This window comes from Bufo bufo, chromosome 11, assembly GCF_905171765.1.
Source record: "Bufo bufo chromosome 11, aBufBuf1.1, whole genome shotgun sequence".
NCBI classification, from domain to species: Eukaryota; Metazoa; Chordata; class Amphibia; order Anura; family Bufonidae; genus Bufo; species Bufo bufo.
This window is the reverse complement of record NC_053399.1, coordinates 48737878-48755977: the sequence shown is the minus strand read 5'-3', so window position 1 is coordinate 48755977 and position 18100 is coordinate 48737878. Positions and strand designations below refer to the sequence as shown.

General features: G+C 43.8%; 1 protein-coding gene across 1 annotated transcript in view; it reads right to left on the bottom strand.

Annotated features, from left to right (window-relative positions):
- Positions 1-255: 255 nt before the first annotated feature.
- Positions 256-18100, bottom strand: part of AVEN (apoptosis and caspase activation inhibitor) — a 539051-nt gene continuing 521206 nt past the window's right edge. Inside the window, exons 4-6 of the mRNA XM_040412590.1 lie at positions 8388-8483; positions 1421-1694; positions 256-418 (exon numbers count right to left, since the gene is read on the bottom strand). Coding sequence (XP_040268524.1) covers positions 315-418; positions 1421-1694; positions 8388-8483 — 474 coding nt within the window. The 3' untranslated portion in view covers positions 256-314. The remainder of the gene's footprint in view (positions 419-1420; positions 1695-8387; positions 8484-18100) is intronic.

The window sequence follows — 18100 nt, the reverse complement described above, 5'->3', positions numbered from 1 at the left end:
TGAGTACAGCCAGAGCTACACTCCCTGCTCACCGTGCCTCCTGCATACTAATAATAATAATGATGGAAGCGCTCATTAGTATTTGCTTAAGACGCACTGTCACCCCTCCCCCCACACACACACACGCTAGACATACTTCTTACACTAGGTCTGTGATTCCATCCCTAAATTATAACCATATAAATTTTTTAATCCTCAACTGTTTATATTCCTCGTGTTTAGTCAACTTCACAGAGTAACAAAAGTAACATGGCCCCCAGTAACAATGCATCTTTATTTTATCTCAACCACATCTTTGTAAGTATAAGAAGAGACTAGGAGATCATACTGTCCAGCCAGTCCTCCAGATCCTCAGAGGTTATAGCTTTGGTCTTCTCCTCAGCAGGCACACAAGCTTCAGCTTTCATGGGAGAGGTTGCTGAAACATAGTTGTAAGGAGAGAAAAGTCTAATATTTTGCCACTTTTACACACAGACAAATATCTGAGCACTTTTCTACATTACAGAAGCCATGAACATCTAGGAGCATATACCTCAGACAATCGGGAAGACATAATGTGAACAGTGGTGGATCATTCAATGAAGAAGTATTTTTTTTTTCTAGAATACCAGTGATAATGGAATGTGCACAGCCCTGGACCCATAAAACCTTTTTGTCTATTGCTGCCCTTGGCTTTTATGTGTGACTCATCAGCTGCTACCTACATGAGATGTCATCTCAGACAAATATCAGCCTGGAGAAGTAGCTGGAATAACCGCCCACATGTACAGTCCTTACTATTTTCTTACTCAAGTAATTACGATATTGTTTACTGACCCTTATATAACGACTAAGACTAAATGATGAAAACAGATTGGGATCCAGTAATTGTCAATTAAAAGGTTTCAGGAAGTAAATTCACTGATATCACAGGTTCCCATCCCTCGGAGAGATACTTCCAGCCTGGGTAAACAGACCAGCTTACACATATTGTCTTGGCACTACTTTAGTGGTTAATGTGGCATACAACTACACTCTGAATAATCCACATTGAAAGTGGCTCATCAATCATGCATGTGGGGATGCAGCGGGAGATTTCTATATAACAGGGACAGATCTGGCAGCTGTTAAGATCCAGCCTTGTTTAATGGGACACGCAGCATACTGTCTGACAGCAGAAGCTGCCTTCAATACAAAAGAACATATAAATCTCGACTGGGCACAAGACAGATAGGTAAATCCTAGGAGCCTATTAGCTGTGGGCAAGGTCTTTTATATCTACCAGGACACAAACTGGTTACTGCTGTCAGGTATACAAAGGGACCCTCTATCTGAGATGTGATTTACACATTGATGACATTCTTGATTTTGTTACCCAGCAACTGACATGTCTGAAAGACATAAAAGTGAATGTGTGCCCCTGTGTACACTGAACCCTTACCACGTTCATCACAGGGTGGCTGCTGGTCAGGCTCTCTGCTCCCATCGGGATATGCGGCAGCTTCTGCTGTGATGGGGGCTTCCAAGCTTAGCAGGAAATCAAGCTCCTCATCATGGACTGCAGGAGAAGGGTCTGAAGAAGTCTTGGTCTCTGGTTGGGAAGCTGCATCTTGATCTGAAACCAAAAAAGTGCCACTTGCGTTCTGGCCAGTGAATGCTGGCATGTTTGATATGACCTTTGATTTGAGAGGAGGAAGTTCCTGTGGCAGCTTTTCCTATAGAAAAGATAAAATTGTGCATTTGTTCAATTATTCCATTAATTATTCAGTAGTCAATTCATTCCACTGTCACTGCCTCAACATCATTTAATTTGTCCAAATGACAGTGTCACCTATTTCTATGTGCAAACACAAAGAGAGTTGCAAAAATAATCTATTTCTTATATAAAGCTTACCAAGACATTTACATGTTTCTCTCACAATTTGGACAGCAGCATGTTTTACAATATACTTAAGAAGCCTTTATACTTTTAAATAATACCCAGAAATGCCCCCCCCAGAAAATTTCCCAAATGATCATTTTAAAGGGGTTGTCTCATCACAGACAACGGAGGCATATCGCTAGAATATGCCCCCATTGTCTTATAGGTGCAGGTCCCACCACTTGGATCCGCACCTATATCGAGAACGGAGCCCCAAAAGTGGTGTAGGGCGCACTGTGCATGCACAGCCACCCTCCTATCATTTTCTATGGGGCCGCCGAAAATAGCCGAGCTGGCTTGACCATTTCCGTTGAGCCCATACAAGTGAATGGGAGCGTTGGCAGGCCATGCGAAGTGCGCTCCTATTGACTTCTATGGGGAGCACTCTTGGTGGTGGCCAGACCGGATTTCTCCAGCCACCACTTTGCGGGAAACCGCACCTGTCAGACAATGGGGTCATATCCTAGCTATATGCCCCCATTGTCTGTGATGAGACAACCCCTTAAAGGGTCTATTCACACGTCCGCATGAATGGGTCTGCATCCATTCCGCAATTTTGCAGAATGGGTGTGCACACATTCATTTCAACGGGGCTGCAAAAGATGCAGACAGCACACTGTGTGCTGTCCACATCCTTAGTTCCGTTCCACGGCCCCACAAAAAAGTTCCAACACCCGCCCCCCCCTCCTCCAGATGTTTGAGCGCTCCCTTCTCTCCTCTGTTTACCTGCTCGCTGCAGCAATTGCAGTGGTGATCAGTGTAATTACAAATATGGCGTCCCCATTCACTTAATGGGACGGTTCGTCTGTTCTAGTGAATACTACAGAGCCGTCCCATAAAAGTGAATGGGGACGCCAAACTTGTAATTACACTGCTCACAACTGGCTGTAATTGGCAATATTACTGGCTGCACAACCCCTTTAATTCTGATTCTTAAAGGGGTTGAATGAGATTAGAAAAACAGGACTGTTTTCATTAAAAAAAAAATGCCACCACTTTTATCCCTTGGCTGTGTGCAGCAAGGCAGCTAAGCTTCATTCATATGGCTTTGCTGGCTCCTAAACCTAAGAATTGCCCATGGGCTCTTACACGGGCCCTGAAAGAGGTCTTTGCGTATGTCTTTAACCACTTCAGCCCCCCTAGCTTAAACACCCTTAATGACCAGGCCACTTTTTACACTTCTGACCTACAGTACTTTCACCGTTTATTGCTCGGTCATGCAACTTACCACCCAAATGAATTTTACCTCCTTTTCTTCTCACTAATAGAGCTTTCATTTGGTGGTATTTCATTGCTGCTGACATTTTTACTTTTTTTGTTATTAATCGAAATTTAACGATTTTTTTGAAAAAAAATTACATTTTTCACTTTCAGTTGTAAAATTTTGCAAAAAAAAATACATCCATATATAAATTTTTCTCTAAATTTATAGTTCTACATGTCTTTGATAAAAAAAAAAATGTTTGGGTAAAAGAAAAAATGGTTTGGGTAAAAGTTATAGCGTTTACAAACTATGGTACAAAAATGTGAATTTTCAACTTTTTGAAGCAGCTCTGACTTTCTGAGCACCTGTCATGTTTCACCCCACAAATGACCCCATTTCGGAAAGTAGACACCCTAAGGTATTCGCTGATGGGCATAGTGAGTTCATAGAACTTTTTATTTTTTGTCACAAGTTAGTGGAAAATTATGATTTTATTTATTTATTTATTTTTTCTTACAAAGTCTCATATTCCACTAACTTGTGACAAAAATAAAAACTTCTATGAACTCACTATGCCCATCAGCGAATACCTTGGGGTGTCTTCTTTCCAAAATGGGGTCACTTGTGGGGTAGTTATACTGCCCTGGCATTTTAGGGGCCCTAATGTGTGGCAAGTAGTTGAAATCAAAATCTGTAAAAAATGGCCGGTGAAATCCAAAAGGTGCTCTTTGGAATGTGGGCCCCTTTGCCCACCTAGGCTGAAAAAAAGTGTCACACATCTGGTATTGGGCAATGTGTTTTGGGGTGTCATTTTACATATACCCATGCTGGGTGAGATAAATATCTCGGTCAAATGCCAACTTTGTATAAAAAAATGGGAAAAGTTGTCTTTTGCCAAGATATTTCTCTCACCCAGCATGGGTATATGTAAAAAGACACCCCAAAACACATTGCCCAACTTCTCCTGAGTACGGGGATACCAGATGTGTGACACTTTTTTTCAGCCTAGGTGGGCAAAGTGGCCCACATTCCAAAGAGCACCTTTCAGATTTCACCGGCCACTTTTTACAGATTTTGATTTCAAACCACTTCTCACGCATTCGGCCCCTAAAATGCCAGGGCAGTATAACTACCCCACAAGAGAAGACACCCCCAGGTATTTCGTGATGGGCATAGTGAGTTCATGGAAGTTTTTATTTTTTGTCACAAGTTAGTGGAATATGAGACTTTGTAAGAAAAAAATAAATAAAAATAAATCATCATTTTCCGCTAACTTGTGACAAAAAATAAAAAATTCTAGGAACTCGCCATGCCCCTCACGGAATACCTTGGGGTGTCTTCTTTCCAAAATGGGGTCACTTGTGGGGTAGTTATACTGCCCTGGCATTCTAGGGGCCCTAATGTGTGGTAAGTAGGTAAATGACCTGTGAAATCCGAAAGGTGCTCTTTGGAATGTGGGCCCCTTTGCCCACCTAGGCTGCAAATAAGTGTCACACATGTGGTATCGCCGTATTCAGGAGAAGTTGGGCAATGTGTTTTGAGGTGTCTTTTTACATATACCCATGCTGGGTGAGATAAATATCTCGGCAAAAGACAACTTTTCCCATTTTTTATACAAAGTTGGCATTTGACCAAGATATTTATCTCACCCAGCATGGGTATATGTAAAATGACACCCCAAAACACATTGCCCAACTTCTCCTTAGTACGGCGATACCAGATGTGTGACACTTTTTTGCAGCCTAGATGCGCAAAGGGGCCCACATTCCTTTTATGAGGGCATTTTTAGACATTTGGATCCCAGACTTCTTCTCATGCTTTAGGGCCCCTAAAATGCCAGGGCAGTATAAATACCCCACATGTGACCCCATTTTGGAAAGAAGACACCCCAAGGTATTTAATGAGGGGCATGGCGAGTTCACAGAAATATTTTTTTTTTGGCCCAAGTTAGCGGAAATTGATTTTTATTTTTTTTTCTCACAAAGTCTCCCTTTCCGCTAACTTGGGACAAAAATTTCAATCTTTCATGGACTCAATATGCCCCTCGGCGAATACCTTGGGGTGTCTTCTTTCCGAAATGGCATCACATGTGGGGTATTTATACTGCCCTGGCATTCTAGGGGCCCTAAAGCGTGAGAAGAAGTCTGGAATATAAATGTCTAAAAATTTTTACGCATTTGGATTCCGTGAGGGGTATGGTGAGTTCATGTGAGATTATATTTTTTGACACAAGTTAGTGGAATATGAGACTTTGTAAGAAAAAAATATTAATTTCCGCTAACTTGGGCCAAAAAAAATGTCTGAATGGAGCCTTACAGGGGGGTGATCACCCCCTGTCATTGATCACCCCCCGTCATTGATCACCCCCCTATAAGGCTCCATTCAGATGTCCGTATGTGTTTTGCGGATCCGATCCATGTATCCGTGGATCCGTAAAAAACATACGGACATCTGAATGCAGCCTGACAGGGGGGTGATCAATGACAGGGGGGTGATCAGGGAGTCTATATGGGGTGATTACCCCGCTGTCATTGATCACCCCCCTGTAAGGCTCCATTCAGACGTCCGTATGTGTTTTGCGGATCCGATCCATGTATCAGTGGATCCGTAAAAATCATACGGACGTCTGAATGGAGCCTTACAAGGGGGTGATCAATGACAGGGGGGTGATCAGGGAGTCTATATGGGGTGATCACCCCCCTGTAAGGCTCCATTCAGACGTCTGTATGTGCTTTGCGGATCCGATCCATGTATCAGTGGATCCGTAAAAATCATACGGACGTCTGAATGGAGCCTTACAGGGGGGTGATCAATGACAGGGGGGTGATCAATGACAGTGGGGTGATCAGGGAGTCTATATGGGGTGATCAGGGGTGAATAAGGTGTTAATAAGTGACGGGGGGGGGTGTAGTGTAGTGTGGTGCTTGGTACTACTTATTACTGAGCTACCTGTGTCCTCTGGTGGTCGATCCAAACAAAAGCGACCACCAGAGGACCAGGTAGCAGGTATATTAGACACTGTTATCAAAACAGCGTCTAATATACCTGTTAGGGGTTAAAAAAATCACATCTCCAGCCTGCCAGCGAACGATCGCCGCTGGCAGGCTGGAGATCCACTCGCTTACCTTCCGATCCTGTGAACGCGCGCGCCTGTGTGCGCGCGTTCACAGGAGATCTCGCGTCTCGCGAGATGACGCATATATGCGTGACTCTGCGCAGGGCTGCCACCTCCGGAACGCGATCCTACGTTAGGCGGTTCGGAGGTGGTTAAAGGAGTTCTCCATGAATTAAAATAATGAAAACACTTATGTTATTATAAATATATTCCCAAATACCTTTCATTAGTTATAATCGCTCGTTTTATCTTGGGAGCAATCATCAGGAGAAATACAATGGCCGCGTTCCTATTAGTACACACAAAACCCGTCCTAAATCACACAGCAGGACTAGTTACTTCACAACTAGGGTTGAGCGAATCAAGCTTTGGATCAAAGATCCGAAATCGATTTGTTGAAAAACTTTGTAATGCTGTTTCTGTACAGCATTAAAAAGTACGTGTCCCGTGTAGGAAAACTTCGCCTCGGCCGAAGTTGCACGAGACTTCAATAAATGAGTTCGGTATTCCTATCTGCAAATTTAAAAACATGTGAAAATAGGAATCCAAAGTCGGCTTCGGTGCTGGTGAGTACCTCGGTACTAGAGCTGACTTCAAATTCCTATTTTAAAATGTTTTTTAAATACGCAGATAGGAATACTGAAGTCATTTACCGAAGTCTCGCGCAACATCTGCCAAGATGAAGTTTTCCTACAAAGAACACATACATTTAACTGCTGTACATGTAAACAGCATGACAAACGACGTTCTTTAACTAACCGAATTTGGATCTATGATCCGAAGCACGATTCGCTCAATCCTTTTCACAACACTGAGCTAAAGAGCTGCCTCATCCTCCTCTCCTACTTGTCAGGGATAATGATCCTGATAAGATCTTCAGATGAATCTCTGTGGGAATGGAGTTCATGAGGAGACATGCAGTAGAGAGAGGATAGACAGAACAGACTGTGGTAATAGAAACTGCATACAAGTGCTGCTGCTCATTAGTCACATCCCCACCTCCTCTCTGTACTTCATGTCTTCTCATGAACTCCAATCTACAGAGATTCAGCTGAAGATCTTATCAGCTGTATTCAGGATCATAATCCCTGCCAAGCAGAGCAGAGAGGAGGATGAGACGGCTCTTTAGTTCAGCATTGTGAAGTAACTTGTCCCCCTGTGTGATTAGGACAGGTTCTGTGTGTACTAATAGGACGGCGGCCATTGTATTTCTCCTAATGACTGCTCCCTAGACAAAACGAGCCATTATAACAAATGACAGGTATTTGGGAATATATTTATAATAAAGTATTATTTAAGTATTTTCATTTAATTAATTCTCAGAGAATCCCTTTAAACAGGGCTTTTTCTTTTTCAACAGATCCCTGTTCTACCTGTTGATAAACCTCATACTCACTTGTTCTCTGCCACTCGGTTCCAGCTCACTGGCTTCCTTCATGTGACCCAACAGTGACATGTAGCTCGAGGGCATGTCACCGCTGAGGCCAGTCACTGGCAGCAGAGGTGCATGTGACCATGCCTGTCTGGAAGTTTACAGGACTGGAAGACGACTGAAGGGTGCTGGAATGAGTATGAGTTTTTCAACAGGTACAACATGCTGCAGGGGTCTGTTTAAAAGTCCCCAAAGCTGGACACCCCCTTTAAAGGAGTTGAACGGGGTTCAGCTGCAGTACCAGACACAACTCATGGGCAAAAGTAATGCTGTTTCTTAAAGTTTTTTTTTTTTTCTTAACATATGACACAGTAATACAATACAACTCCTCACTAATATGATCATACAAATGGACAGGTTATCTATCTGCTCTTGTGATTTGATTGGTTGGATGGAAAGAGTGCCAAGATATTCAAATGATAATGACATGGAAATGACATGCGGACAATCCAATGCAGTGGCAAGTGGGCTAAAACCAGCTGTAATAAAATTGTAAGATTTGAAGATAACACCTCATCCATCACACAGCCTCCAGCTTCTCATAAGATGTGTTAATAAAAATGCTTTTATTAAAATCAAATAACACAGAATTTTCTTCAATTAAGCGTCTGGGGCTGCTGGGAGCTCATGAATTGATTATTAGAAGATGAATAAAATCTGCCATAATCTAATCTCATAGATGATTGCACATTGATGAATATCTTGTTACCTGTACTCAGAATAGAGTAGGAATTACCTGAACAAGATCAGCTTCCACATTCAGTCTCAGATGAAGAGGCAGCGTTTGCAGAGCTCTCACCAAAGACTGGGAATCCAAATAAACAGACGAGTCCTGTATGGAGAAGACAACGGCAGCAGTTACGCAGATCTGCGGGTGTGCACGTCAGTGCTAGCAAATATTATGTCTGGAAATCTACGATGCTCTAATTATGCCATAAACTTAAAGAGGTCTCATCTTGCTGCTAATAAGGCCAGGTCGCCAGAGCTCACCGTTTACGTTGCTCCCATTATGGGGCACAGGAACTACGGAAACAGTGTAGCACAGCAAGCTATGCTGTTTCCCTAAGTCGGAAACATCATAACCTAGGCCTCATGCACACGGCCGTGCTGTTTTTTTGCGGTCCGCAAACCGCGGATCCGCAAAAAACGGAAGCCGCCCGTGTTGCCTTACGCAATTTGCAGAACAGAACGGACGCCGGCAATATAATTGCCTATTCTTGTCCGCAAAGCGCGGACAAGAATAGGACATGTTATATTTTTTTAACGGGGCCGCGGAACGTAGCCACGGAGTGATGTACGCATCTTTTGCGACCCCATTGAAGTGAATGGGTCTGCATCCGAGCCGCCAAAACGGCGGCTCGGATGCGGACCCAAACAGCGGTCGTGTGCATGAGGCCTTACTCTGCTACACTGTTTCCAAAGTTCCTGTACACCGCAATGTGAGGTACTGAAACAGCGAGTGTAGGGGCAGTGATAAAATAACACTTTAACTCATGATGTATAAGTGAGCAAACATGTCAAGAAGATATTAGTTACACTGATGGAGGTCCAGCAGTTGAGGCATCTACCAATACTTAAAAAAAATGGTCCCAGCACTAAAGTAAAATGAATGGCAGGTACAGAAACCTAAAAGTGGCATCTATTGTCAGAAAGAATCATAAATCATTGGAGATAATCATAATCATTGGAATAAGCTCAGAAGATAATGGTAGTCTGCTGGTGCTGTCTTCTATCTTCCAATAAATCGTGATTAAAGCACTATTAATTCTATGACGCTGTACATATGAAAAGGGGTATACATACATAATGCAAAACAAGCACAATAAGATGAGTTACAAACTGGTACAGAAGGAGAGAGGACCCTGCCCACGAAGGCTGACAATCTACAAGGTATAGGGGAAGCATACAGGAGAGGAAAAAGCTGGTCATACAAACGGTATAGTGGTAGCAGGGTAATGCAGGCTTGTCAGGTTTGTTTTGTAGGTTTCCACTGTAGGTGAGCGCCTGATATGTTGGGGTAGCGAGTTCCAGAGTGTGGGGGATGCACAGGAGAAATCTTGGAGGTGATTGTGAGAAGAGGTGATAAGAGGAGAGGAGAGAAGGAGGTCTTGTGAGGATCGGAGATTACAAGTGGGGATGTATCAGGAAAGCAGTTCAGAGATGTACGGAGGGGACAGATTGTGGACGGACTTATATGTATTTGTGAGTATTTTAAAGTGAATGGGCAATGGGGAGCCAGTAACGGGATTGGCAAAAGGGAGAGGCAGAGGAGTAATGGGGGAGAGGTGGATTAGTTGGGCAGCAGAGTTGAGAATAGATTGGAGAGGTGCAAGGATACTAGATGGAAGGCCACAGATTAGGCGGAAGATGATGAGGGCATGTACAAGAATTTTTGCAGACTCCAGGTTGAGAAATATGCAGCTCAGATATTTTTAATTTATAATGTTTTTATTGAAATTTTGTATGAGAACAAAAAACACAACATGTGATTTCTGGACAACACAATTGAACCCATAAGTTCAAATGACCAGAGTTGGCTATAGAGTCCTTGAGTCTCAGGTGTTCCTGATATGATAGTCCATTCTTGTCCCCCAAGAATAGCAATTTGTTGCATATTATTATTCAGTCACCATTTGATCCAATCGCATGGGGTAATTGCGCATACATGGTAGAGTTGCATTAACTGGACCTAAGTTATATCCAGAGGGCAAAAGTAGGTGGGGGATAAAAGGGGAAAAGGCAAGGAGGAGGAAGGGACATCATATTTTAAGGTTTGAGGCAGCAGGAGGTTGATAGGGCTTGGAAGTGTGGTCTGAAGGACAGAGCAGAATCAAAGGTTACTCCAAGGCAGGAGACTTGTTTGAACGGGGAGAATGTGCAGCCATAGGTCTGCTGGGGAGTGAGATGGGGGAAAGATGATAAATTCTGTTTTAGGGTACTTTCACACTTGCGGCAGAGGATTCCGGCAGCCAGTTCCGTTGCTGGAACTGCCTGCCGGATCCGTTAAAATGCATGCAAACTGATGGCATTTGTTAGACAGATCAGAATCCTGATCCGTATGACAAATGCATTGAAATGCCGGAGCATGCGCAAACCGCAATGCCGGATCTGTTTTGCCAGAACACTCTGCATTAATGCATGTCAATGGTAAAAAATGCCGGATCCGGAATTCTGGCAAGTGTTCCGGAATTTTGGACGGAGATAAAACCGCAGCATGCTGTGGTATTATCTCCGTCCTGAAAAGTCAAAAAGACTGAACTGAAGACATCCTGATGCTCTCCATTCAGAATGCATTAGGGTAAAACTGATCAGTTCTTTTCCGGTATAGAGCCCCTTGGATGGAATTAAATGTCGGAAAAGAAAAACGCTAGTGGGAAAGTACCCTAATCCATTATAAGTTTTAGAAAGCGAGAGAGGATAGGAAGGAGAATATAGCAAATGGAGGGATTCTGGGTAGTAAGGAGGTGATATCTAGACAGTCAAATTGTTGTGTCATCAGCATAGAAGTGATACTGAAAACTAGAGATGAGCGAATTTCATATTTTGAAATTATTTCACACTTCGTTTGGTGGTAAAATGTGAATTGCGCTATGGATTCCGTTACCACGGACCATAACGCAATTCTATAATTGAATGCCTTTAGAGGGGAGTCCTCTCCTGTATTACGGAAACGGGACAGATCCGTTCTGCAGCCCATAGACTTCTATTATGACTGAATGAATAACGGGATGCCTCCAAAGCCATTCCGTTATGCATTCCGTCACAGAATTGCGTTATGGTCCGTGGTAACGGAATCCATAACGCAATTCACATTTTACCACCAAAGAAGTGGGAACAAATTTCATAAGTGGAAATTCGGTCATCTCTACTGAAAACCATGAGACTCTATGAGCTGTCCCAGGCCAAAGGTGTACGTTCAATAAGTTACCGTATCTAACTGAATATGAGAACATTGAACTTAATACTTTTTAATGTAACCCCCTTTGACTTCAACACACTTTTGCCACTTTGCCTCCAGTGATCGGATGCCCTCAGAATAGAAGGAGATTTATGGCTCCTTCAGGAACCCTGTTACCACTTCTTTGACTGAATTATCATAAGGAAATCGTTGCCTATGCACAGTGGCGTCTCTAGCTTTCAAATTTTGGGGGGGCACACTGGGGGCCAGGACAAAAGTAGGGGGGGGGGGGGAAGCTATAACAACGATACATTTACACAAGAACGCTTAGAAATGCTGCGATACTTTACCCAATACCTAAAACCACAACAGGGAAGAAAAGTCCTGCTGTCTGTGGATGACACTTTTATAGAGAGGGGGATCTGTGGATGACACTGCTATGGGGGGGGGATCTGTGGATGCCACATACCGTATATAGCATCTTATGCTATATGTGTCATCCACAGATCCACCCCATGACAGTGTCATCCCCATTTCCTCCTCCATAACAGTGTCATCCACAGATCTCCCTCCCTATAACAGTGTCATCCACAGATTCCCCTCCCTATAACAGTGTCATCCACAGATTCCCCTCCCTATAACAGTGTCATCCACAGATCTCCCTCCCCGCCTCTCACAGGAGTGTACATTTGACATTTCTAAACTGTAATCCATATCCTGCAGTAACTTTAACTTTAAATCAGGATTAAGCGGCCGCTCATCTCTACCTTAACCTTACACCACTCAGCTAGCTTCGGTAACAGGGCCAGGCTACAGCCTACAGGTACTGCCTGTTAGTTGTTATCGAGCGAGTGCTGATTTCTGCAGGTCATACAGCATACAGATTACAGTTTAGAAGAAATGTACACTCCTGTGAGCGGTCCAGACCAGTGGCGGATCCAGAGCCTGGTCTCGGGAGGGGCACTTCCAGATTATTTTCTGTCCGCTGCCACAGAACAAGGGTGCTTATAGAACAGACTACACAGTGTAGAGGTATACTGTACATTGTGTGGCACAGTGTAGCGGTATACTGTACATTGTGTGGCACAGTGTAGAGGTATACTGTATATTGTGTGGCACAGTGTAGAGGTATACTGTATATTGTGTGGCACAGTGTAGCGGTATACTGTACATTGTGTGGCACAGTGTAGAGGTATACTGTACATTGTGTGGCACAGTGTAGAGGTATACTGTATATTGTGTGGCACAGTGTAGGCTATATGTCTATAACAAACAAATATTTCACATGAAAACTTACAGTTACTTGGCTTGGCCCTTGGGGATCTCGGACACAACTTCAACACTTGGCTGGGGGGCTCGGTGGAGCTGATGTTGTGTTTTATCCTAATGAGAGAGATTTCATAATAAAGATTTGGAGAAGGGGCAGAGGGGTCACAGAGCAGGGAGAGGCTGGTGCTGCTACTAGGGGGTCATACCATGGGGGAGTAATAAAGCCCACCATAATGCCCCCCAGTAGAAATAATGACGATGCAAAAAATACCCCCTTATGCCCCCAGTTGAGCTAATGTCCCCCATAATGTGCCAGTATAAAATACCCCTATATAGTGCCCCCAGTAAATGCCCCCATAGTGCTCCTCTCCCCCTTCCTCCTAGTGCCCCCCATAATGTACCAGTATAAAATGCCCCATATATCGTGCCCCAGTAGATGCCCTCAGTGTCCCCCATAATTTGCAAGTATAAAATACCCCTTCTTAGTGCCCCCTGTAGATGACTCCATAGTACTCCTCTCCCCCCTTCCCCATAGTACCCACCATGTGTCCCAGTATAAAATGCTACTGTACAGAGCCCCCCCATATAAAATACCCCTTCTTTGTGGCCTCAGTAGATGCTCCTATAGTGCCCACCAATAATGTGCCAGTAATAAGTGCCCTCAATAACGTGCAACTGCCAGTAATAAGTGCCCATCACGTGCCAGTAACAAGAGCCCCCCATCACGTGCCAGTAACAAGAGCCCCCCCAATGTGCCAGTAATAAGCCTCCCATCACAAGCCAGTAATAAGCCCCCATCACGTGCCAGTAATAAGCCCCCATCACGTGCCAGTAATAAGCCCCCATCACGTGCCAGTAATAAGCCCCCATCACTCGCCAGTAATAAGCCCCCATCACGTGCCAGTAATAAGCCCCCCATCACGTGCCAGTAATAAGCCCCCCATTACGTGCCAGTAATAAGCCCCCCATTATGTGCCAGTAATAAGCCCCCCATTACGTGCCAGTAATAAGCCCCCCATTACGTGCCAGTAATAAGCCCCCCCATTACGTGCCAGTAATAAGCCCCCCATTACGTGCCAGTAATAAGCCCCCCATTACGTGCCAGTAATAAGCTCCCCCCATTACGTGCCAGTAATAAGCCCCCCCCATTACGTGCCAGTAATAAGCTCCCCCCATTACGTGCCAGTAATAAGCCCCCCCATTACGTGCCAGTAATAAGCCCCCCCATTACGTGCCAGTAATAAGCCCCCATTACGTGCCAGTAATAAGCCCCCATTACGTGCCAGTAATAAGCCCCCATTACGTGCCAGTAATAAGCTCCCCCCATTACATGCCAGTAATAAGCCCCCCCATTACGTGCCAGTAATAAGCCCCCCCATCATGTGCCAGTATTAAGCCCCCCCATCATGTGCCAGTATTAAGCCCCCCCTATCATGTGCCAGTATTGTAATAAGCCCCCCAATGTGCCAGTAACTCTATTGTAAAAAAAAAAAAATATATATATATATATATATATATATATATACTTACCTCAATGTCAGCGATGCGATGCAGGCCTCTTCCGGCCTGTGTCCCGCGCTGCATGGCTCAGGCGGCGCGATGACATCATCGCGCCGCCTGCGCCGGCCTCTGATAGGCCGCAGGCACTAGGCCGGCAGTCTATCAGAGGAAGGGGAATGGACACGCCTCTCGCTCCCCTGCACCGCCGCAGCACAGGCAGATTACTATGGAGATGAGCGCAATGGAAACGCTCATCTCCCTGTGCCCGGCGGCGGCTCACTTGGGGGGGCACATGGGGGTGCACAGCGTGATGTAGGGGGGGGCCGTGGCCCCCTCTGCCCCCCTCCTGGCGACGCCACTGCCTATGCAGAAATTTCTTCAGGTTTCCAAAGAGAAAGTAATCACTGGGAGCCAAGTCTGGACTGTGGATGGTTAAGCTCCATGAAGCCGCATTCCCTGATAACAGCTTGTGATTTGCAAGACTTGTGAGCTGGTACATTGTTGTGAAGCAGCAACACACCTGCTGACAACTTCCACAGCGTTTCTATTTGATTGTCTCACGTAATGCCTTCATTGTTGAAGTGTCTCCAGTAATTGTTGTCTTGTGTGGCATGAATTCTAGTAATAAAATGCCTTCTGTATCCGAAAAAACTGCTGCAATGATCTTTCCGGCTGACTGTGTGTGTTGCATGGCCAAACATGTCTCAACCAGACAAGCTCAGCTCTCTAACAGTAACAGAACATGTTGCGGTAGATAACTTATTGAACACCCCTCGTAGATCGAGAAGAACAGGGGTCCTAGGACAGAGCCTTGAGGGTCGCCACAAACATCAGAACTGCCCTACATAGGACAAGGAGGTGTCTAAACGTGGGCTGTACCCGACTATTAATGTCCATTTCTTTGTTGTAAACCAATTATGACTAAACGAAATATAATAAATCTAACATATTCAAACTTATACTCCTACTGTGACTTTTTTCTTTAAAGAAATTGTCAAAATAATAGTTTTCATTGGTAAAATGTTCATTAGATTCTGCAGCATTCACTTTTCTCAAACATACATATGAGATGAAGAATTATCATGTGCAATACTGCAAAAAATATGTATGTAAAATGCTAGCAGCAAGTCCTGGGCCGAAAGCACATTGCAGTCGTAAAAGGCAAAATTCAGCTGTAAATTGTACATGGAATATATGCTGTGGATTTTCCAGCAGGATTTGCAGTAGCAGCAAAGTGGATGATATTTTAACAAATCTCGTCACCACTCTGCAGAAACCTTCGGTCACAAAACCTGCCATAACTTGACATTCGGTGTGGCTTTTAATTCCGCAGCTAATTCATTTATGTTGTAGATTTCTGCAGCAGATTTGCTGTGATTTTTCAAAAGAGACCATGAAAAATCCCAGCAAATCTGCAGCTTCCCACAATGAATTACACCACAAGATCCACATTTGTTGCAGATTTTTCTGCTGTGGAAATGGATTTTCTGATGCTGGAAATCCACAGAAGACCCTCTCACATGTGGCCATAACCTAAAGGGGATTTTCCAGGACTTACATTAGTAGCCTATTCTCAATATCAGATCATTTAGGGTCCAATTCCTGCCAACTCAACAAATCATGGGGCTGTGGTCACTTTACATGACAAAATGATGAAATAAAGCTAAAACTAATAAAAATAAAAAGAGATACAATAAATAACTGACCTCTAAATTAGCACTGTGTGTTGTCCACATTTTTGTGGCTCCATTGAAAAGAATGGGTCTGCATACAATCTGCAAAAAATGTGGATCTGATGTTGAAAAAAAATACAGTCGTGTGCCTCAGGCCTAAAACTGAACTTTCTGGATATCATAAAATGCTATGTGAGGTGCAAATCCAGAAAAAATCCCGTCACCCCAAGAACACCATTCCGACAATGAAGCATGGTGGTGGCAGTAGCATCATGCTGTGGGGATACTTTTCATCAGCAGGACCTGGAAAACTGGGATTGATGTTAAGTTGAATGGCAATTGTTGAAAAGCCTGTTTTACCCTGCCAGAGATTTGAGATTGGGATGGAGGTTCATCTTCCAGTAGGACATTGACCGCTACAGCTACACTGGAGTGATTGAAGGGGAAACATTTAAAAGTCTTATTGTAGGCTTTTTGGAAACTTTTTTTCCGCAAAAATATACATTGTGATAATTTAACCTGCTCCTGTGCAGCAGTGTCACAGCATATCCCCAGCAGGAATGCAATAACACAGGAACAGTTTGGTCTGTATTCATGGAGCCCTCTTCCATGAGCCAGAAGGGAGATATTACAGTATTGGCAGAGCACCCGCCCCGAAAGGTTACAGCCCTGTGGTGACCATTTCTCTGGCATAAATCAAAATGTATGGCAATAACGGTTGATCGCTGGGCAGGCTTTTCTTTAAAAAAAAAGGTGTTTTTTTTCTGAGTATAATGATAATAATTGGAAAAAGACTTGTAAGATACTTCTTTTACGTCTCCTAAACAATCTGGGAGTTTTTCCCTTTTGGTTTGCTGTATCTGGAAGATGATGTTCATGCACTGTCAACCTAGAGAATAGATTTCTACAACCTGCCCAATATGTGATTTCACTGGACACATGTATAAGCCTATGTCATCTTACAGTTGATATTTACGTTCCAGGGAGAGGAAAAAACGTATTTTTAGAACATTTACTATAAGTTGGTGAGTCAGTCAGATTTTCTCTCGGGTCACGCAGTTTCCTGCTTCATGTTGGATTCATTACTGAATAGTAGTTATCCTATTGGAAAGGGCAGAGGAAAAACCGTTCATTCCTTAATTAGAATAGAACAGATATTGACTTCGAGTAGTTTCTTAAAGGGAATCTGTCACCCCAATTTCCTAAATACTAACAGCGGGGGAACAGGGGCAATAGGAAAAAAAAAATAGTGATCTGGACTCCTCGTCTGCAGTACTACTCATGTATTTATAACGCTCCAAAATCATGGTGACCGATTACCTTTAAAGAGGTTTTCTAGTCTTATGTAAATATAGTGTATAAGGAATTAATTAGCGAATATGTGAACCTATACAACTTTGTCATATCAGGTAAGTAGAAGTAGTAGATCTTTTTGCTGTCGATGGAAAAAATTCTGCCAATTTTAAAATCCATGAGTTTAAGGCCGAATGCACACAGCCGTGTTCCGTGGCCGAGAGCGGTCCGTGGTATGCCGGGCTGGATTCCTGTTCAGAGCAGGAGCGCACGACGTCATTGGTTGCTGTGACGCCGTGCGCTTCATGTCGCCGCTGCACTACAGTAATGCACTCGTATAGTGTGCATTCGGCCTAACAGTATTAAAACTCTTTATTGAGATCCAAAAAATATGTGTTTCGAGGGCGGAGCACCCTCTTCGCCGGGTGCAAGCATTTTCTCTTTGCAATATAAGTTTTTCCATTTTCTTAGCAGTTTTAAAAATTTTAACCTAATTCTTCTTACATACTACAATTGTATCAAGTCTAGGCTATCCTATGCGAGCCAAACAAAGCAGTGGCACAAATCTTACTACTGTTCTGGGTATTTGCTACATGGGTGCTGGTTGCTTAGCTCACAGCGGATTGCTATGTTTATTAGGCCTCCTGCACACGACCGTTTTTTTTCTCTGTTTAGGCTACATGCACACGACCGTGCCGTTTTTTGTGGGCCGCAAACCGCGAATCCGCAAAAAACGGAAGCCGCCCGTGTGCCTTCCGCAATTTGCGGAACAGAACGGGCGGCCATTGATATAACTGCCTATTCTTGTCCGTTTTG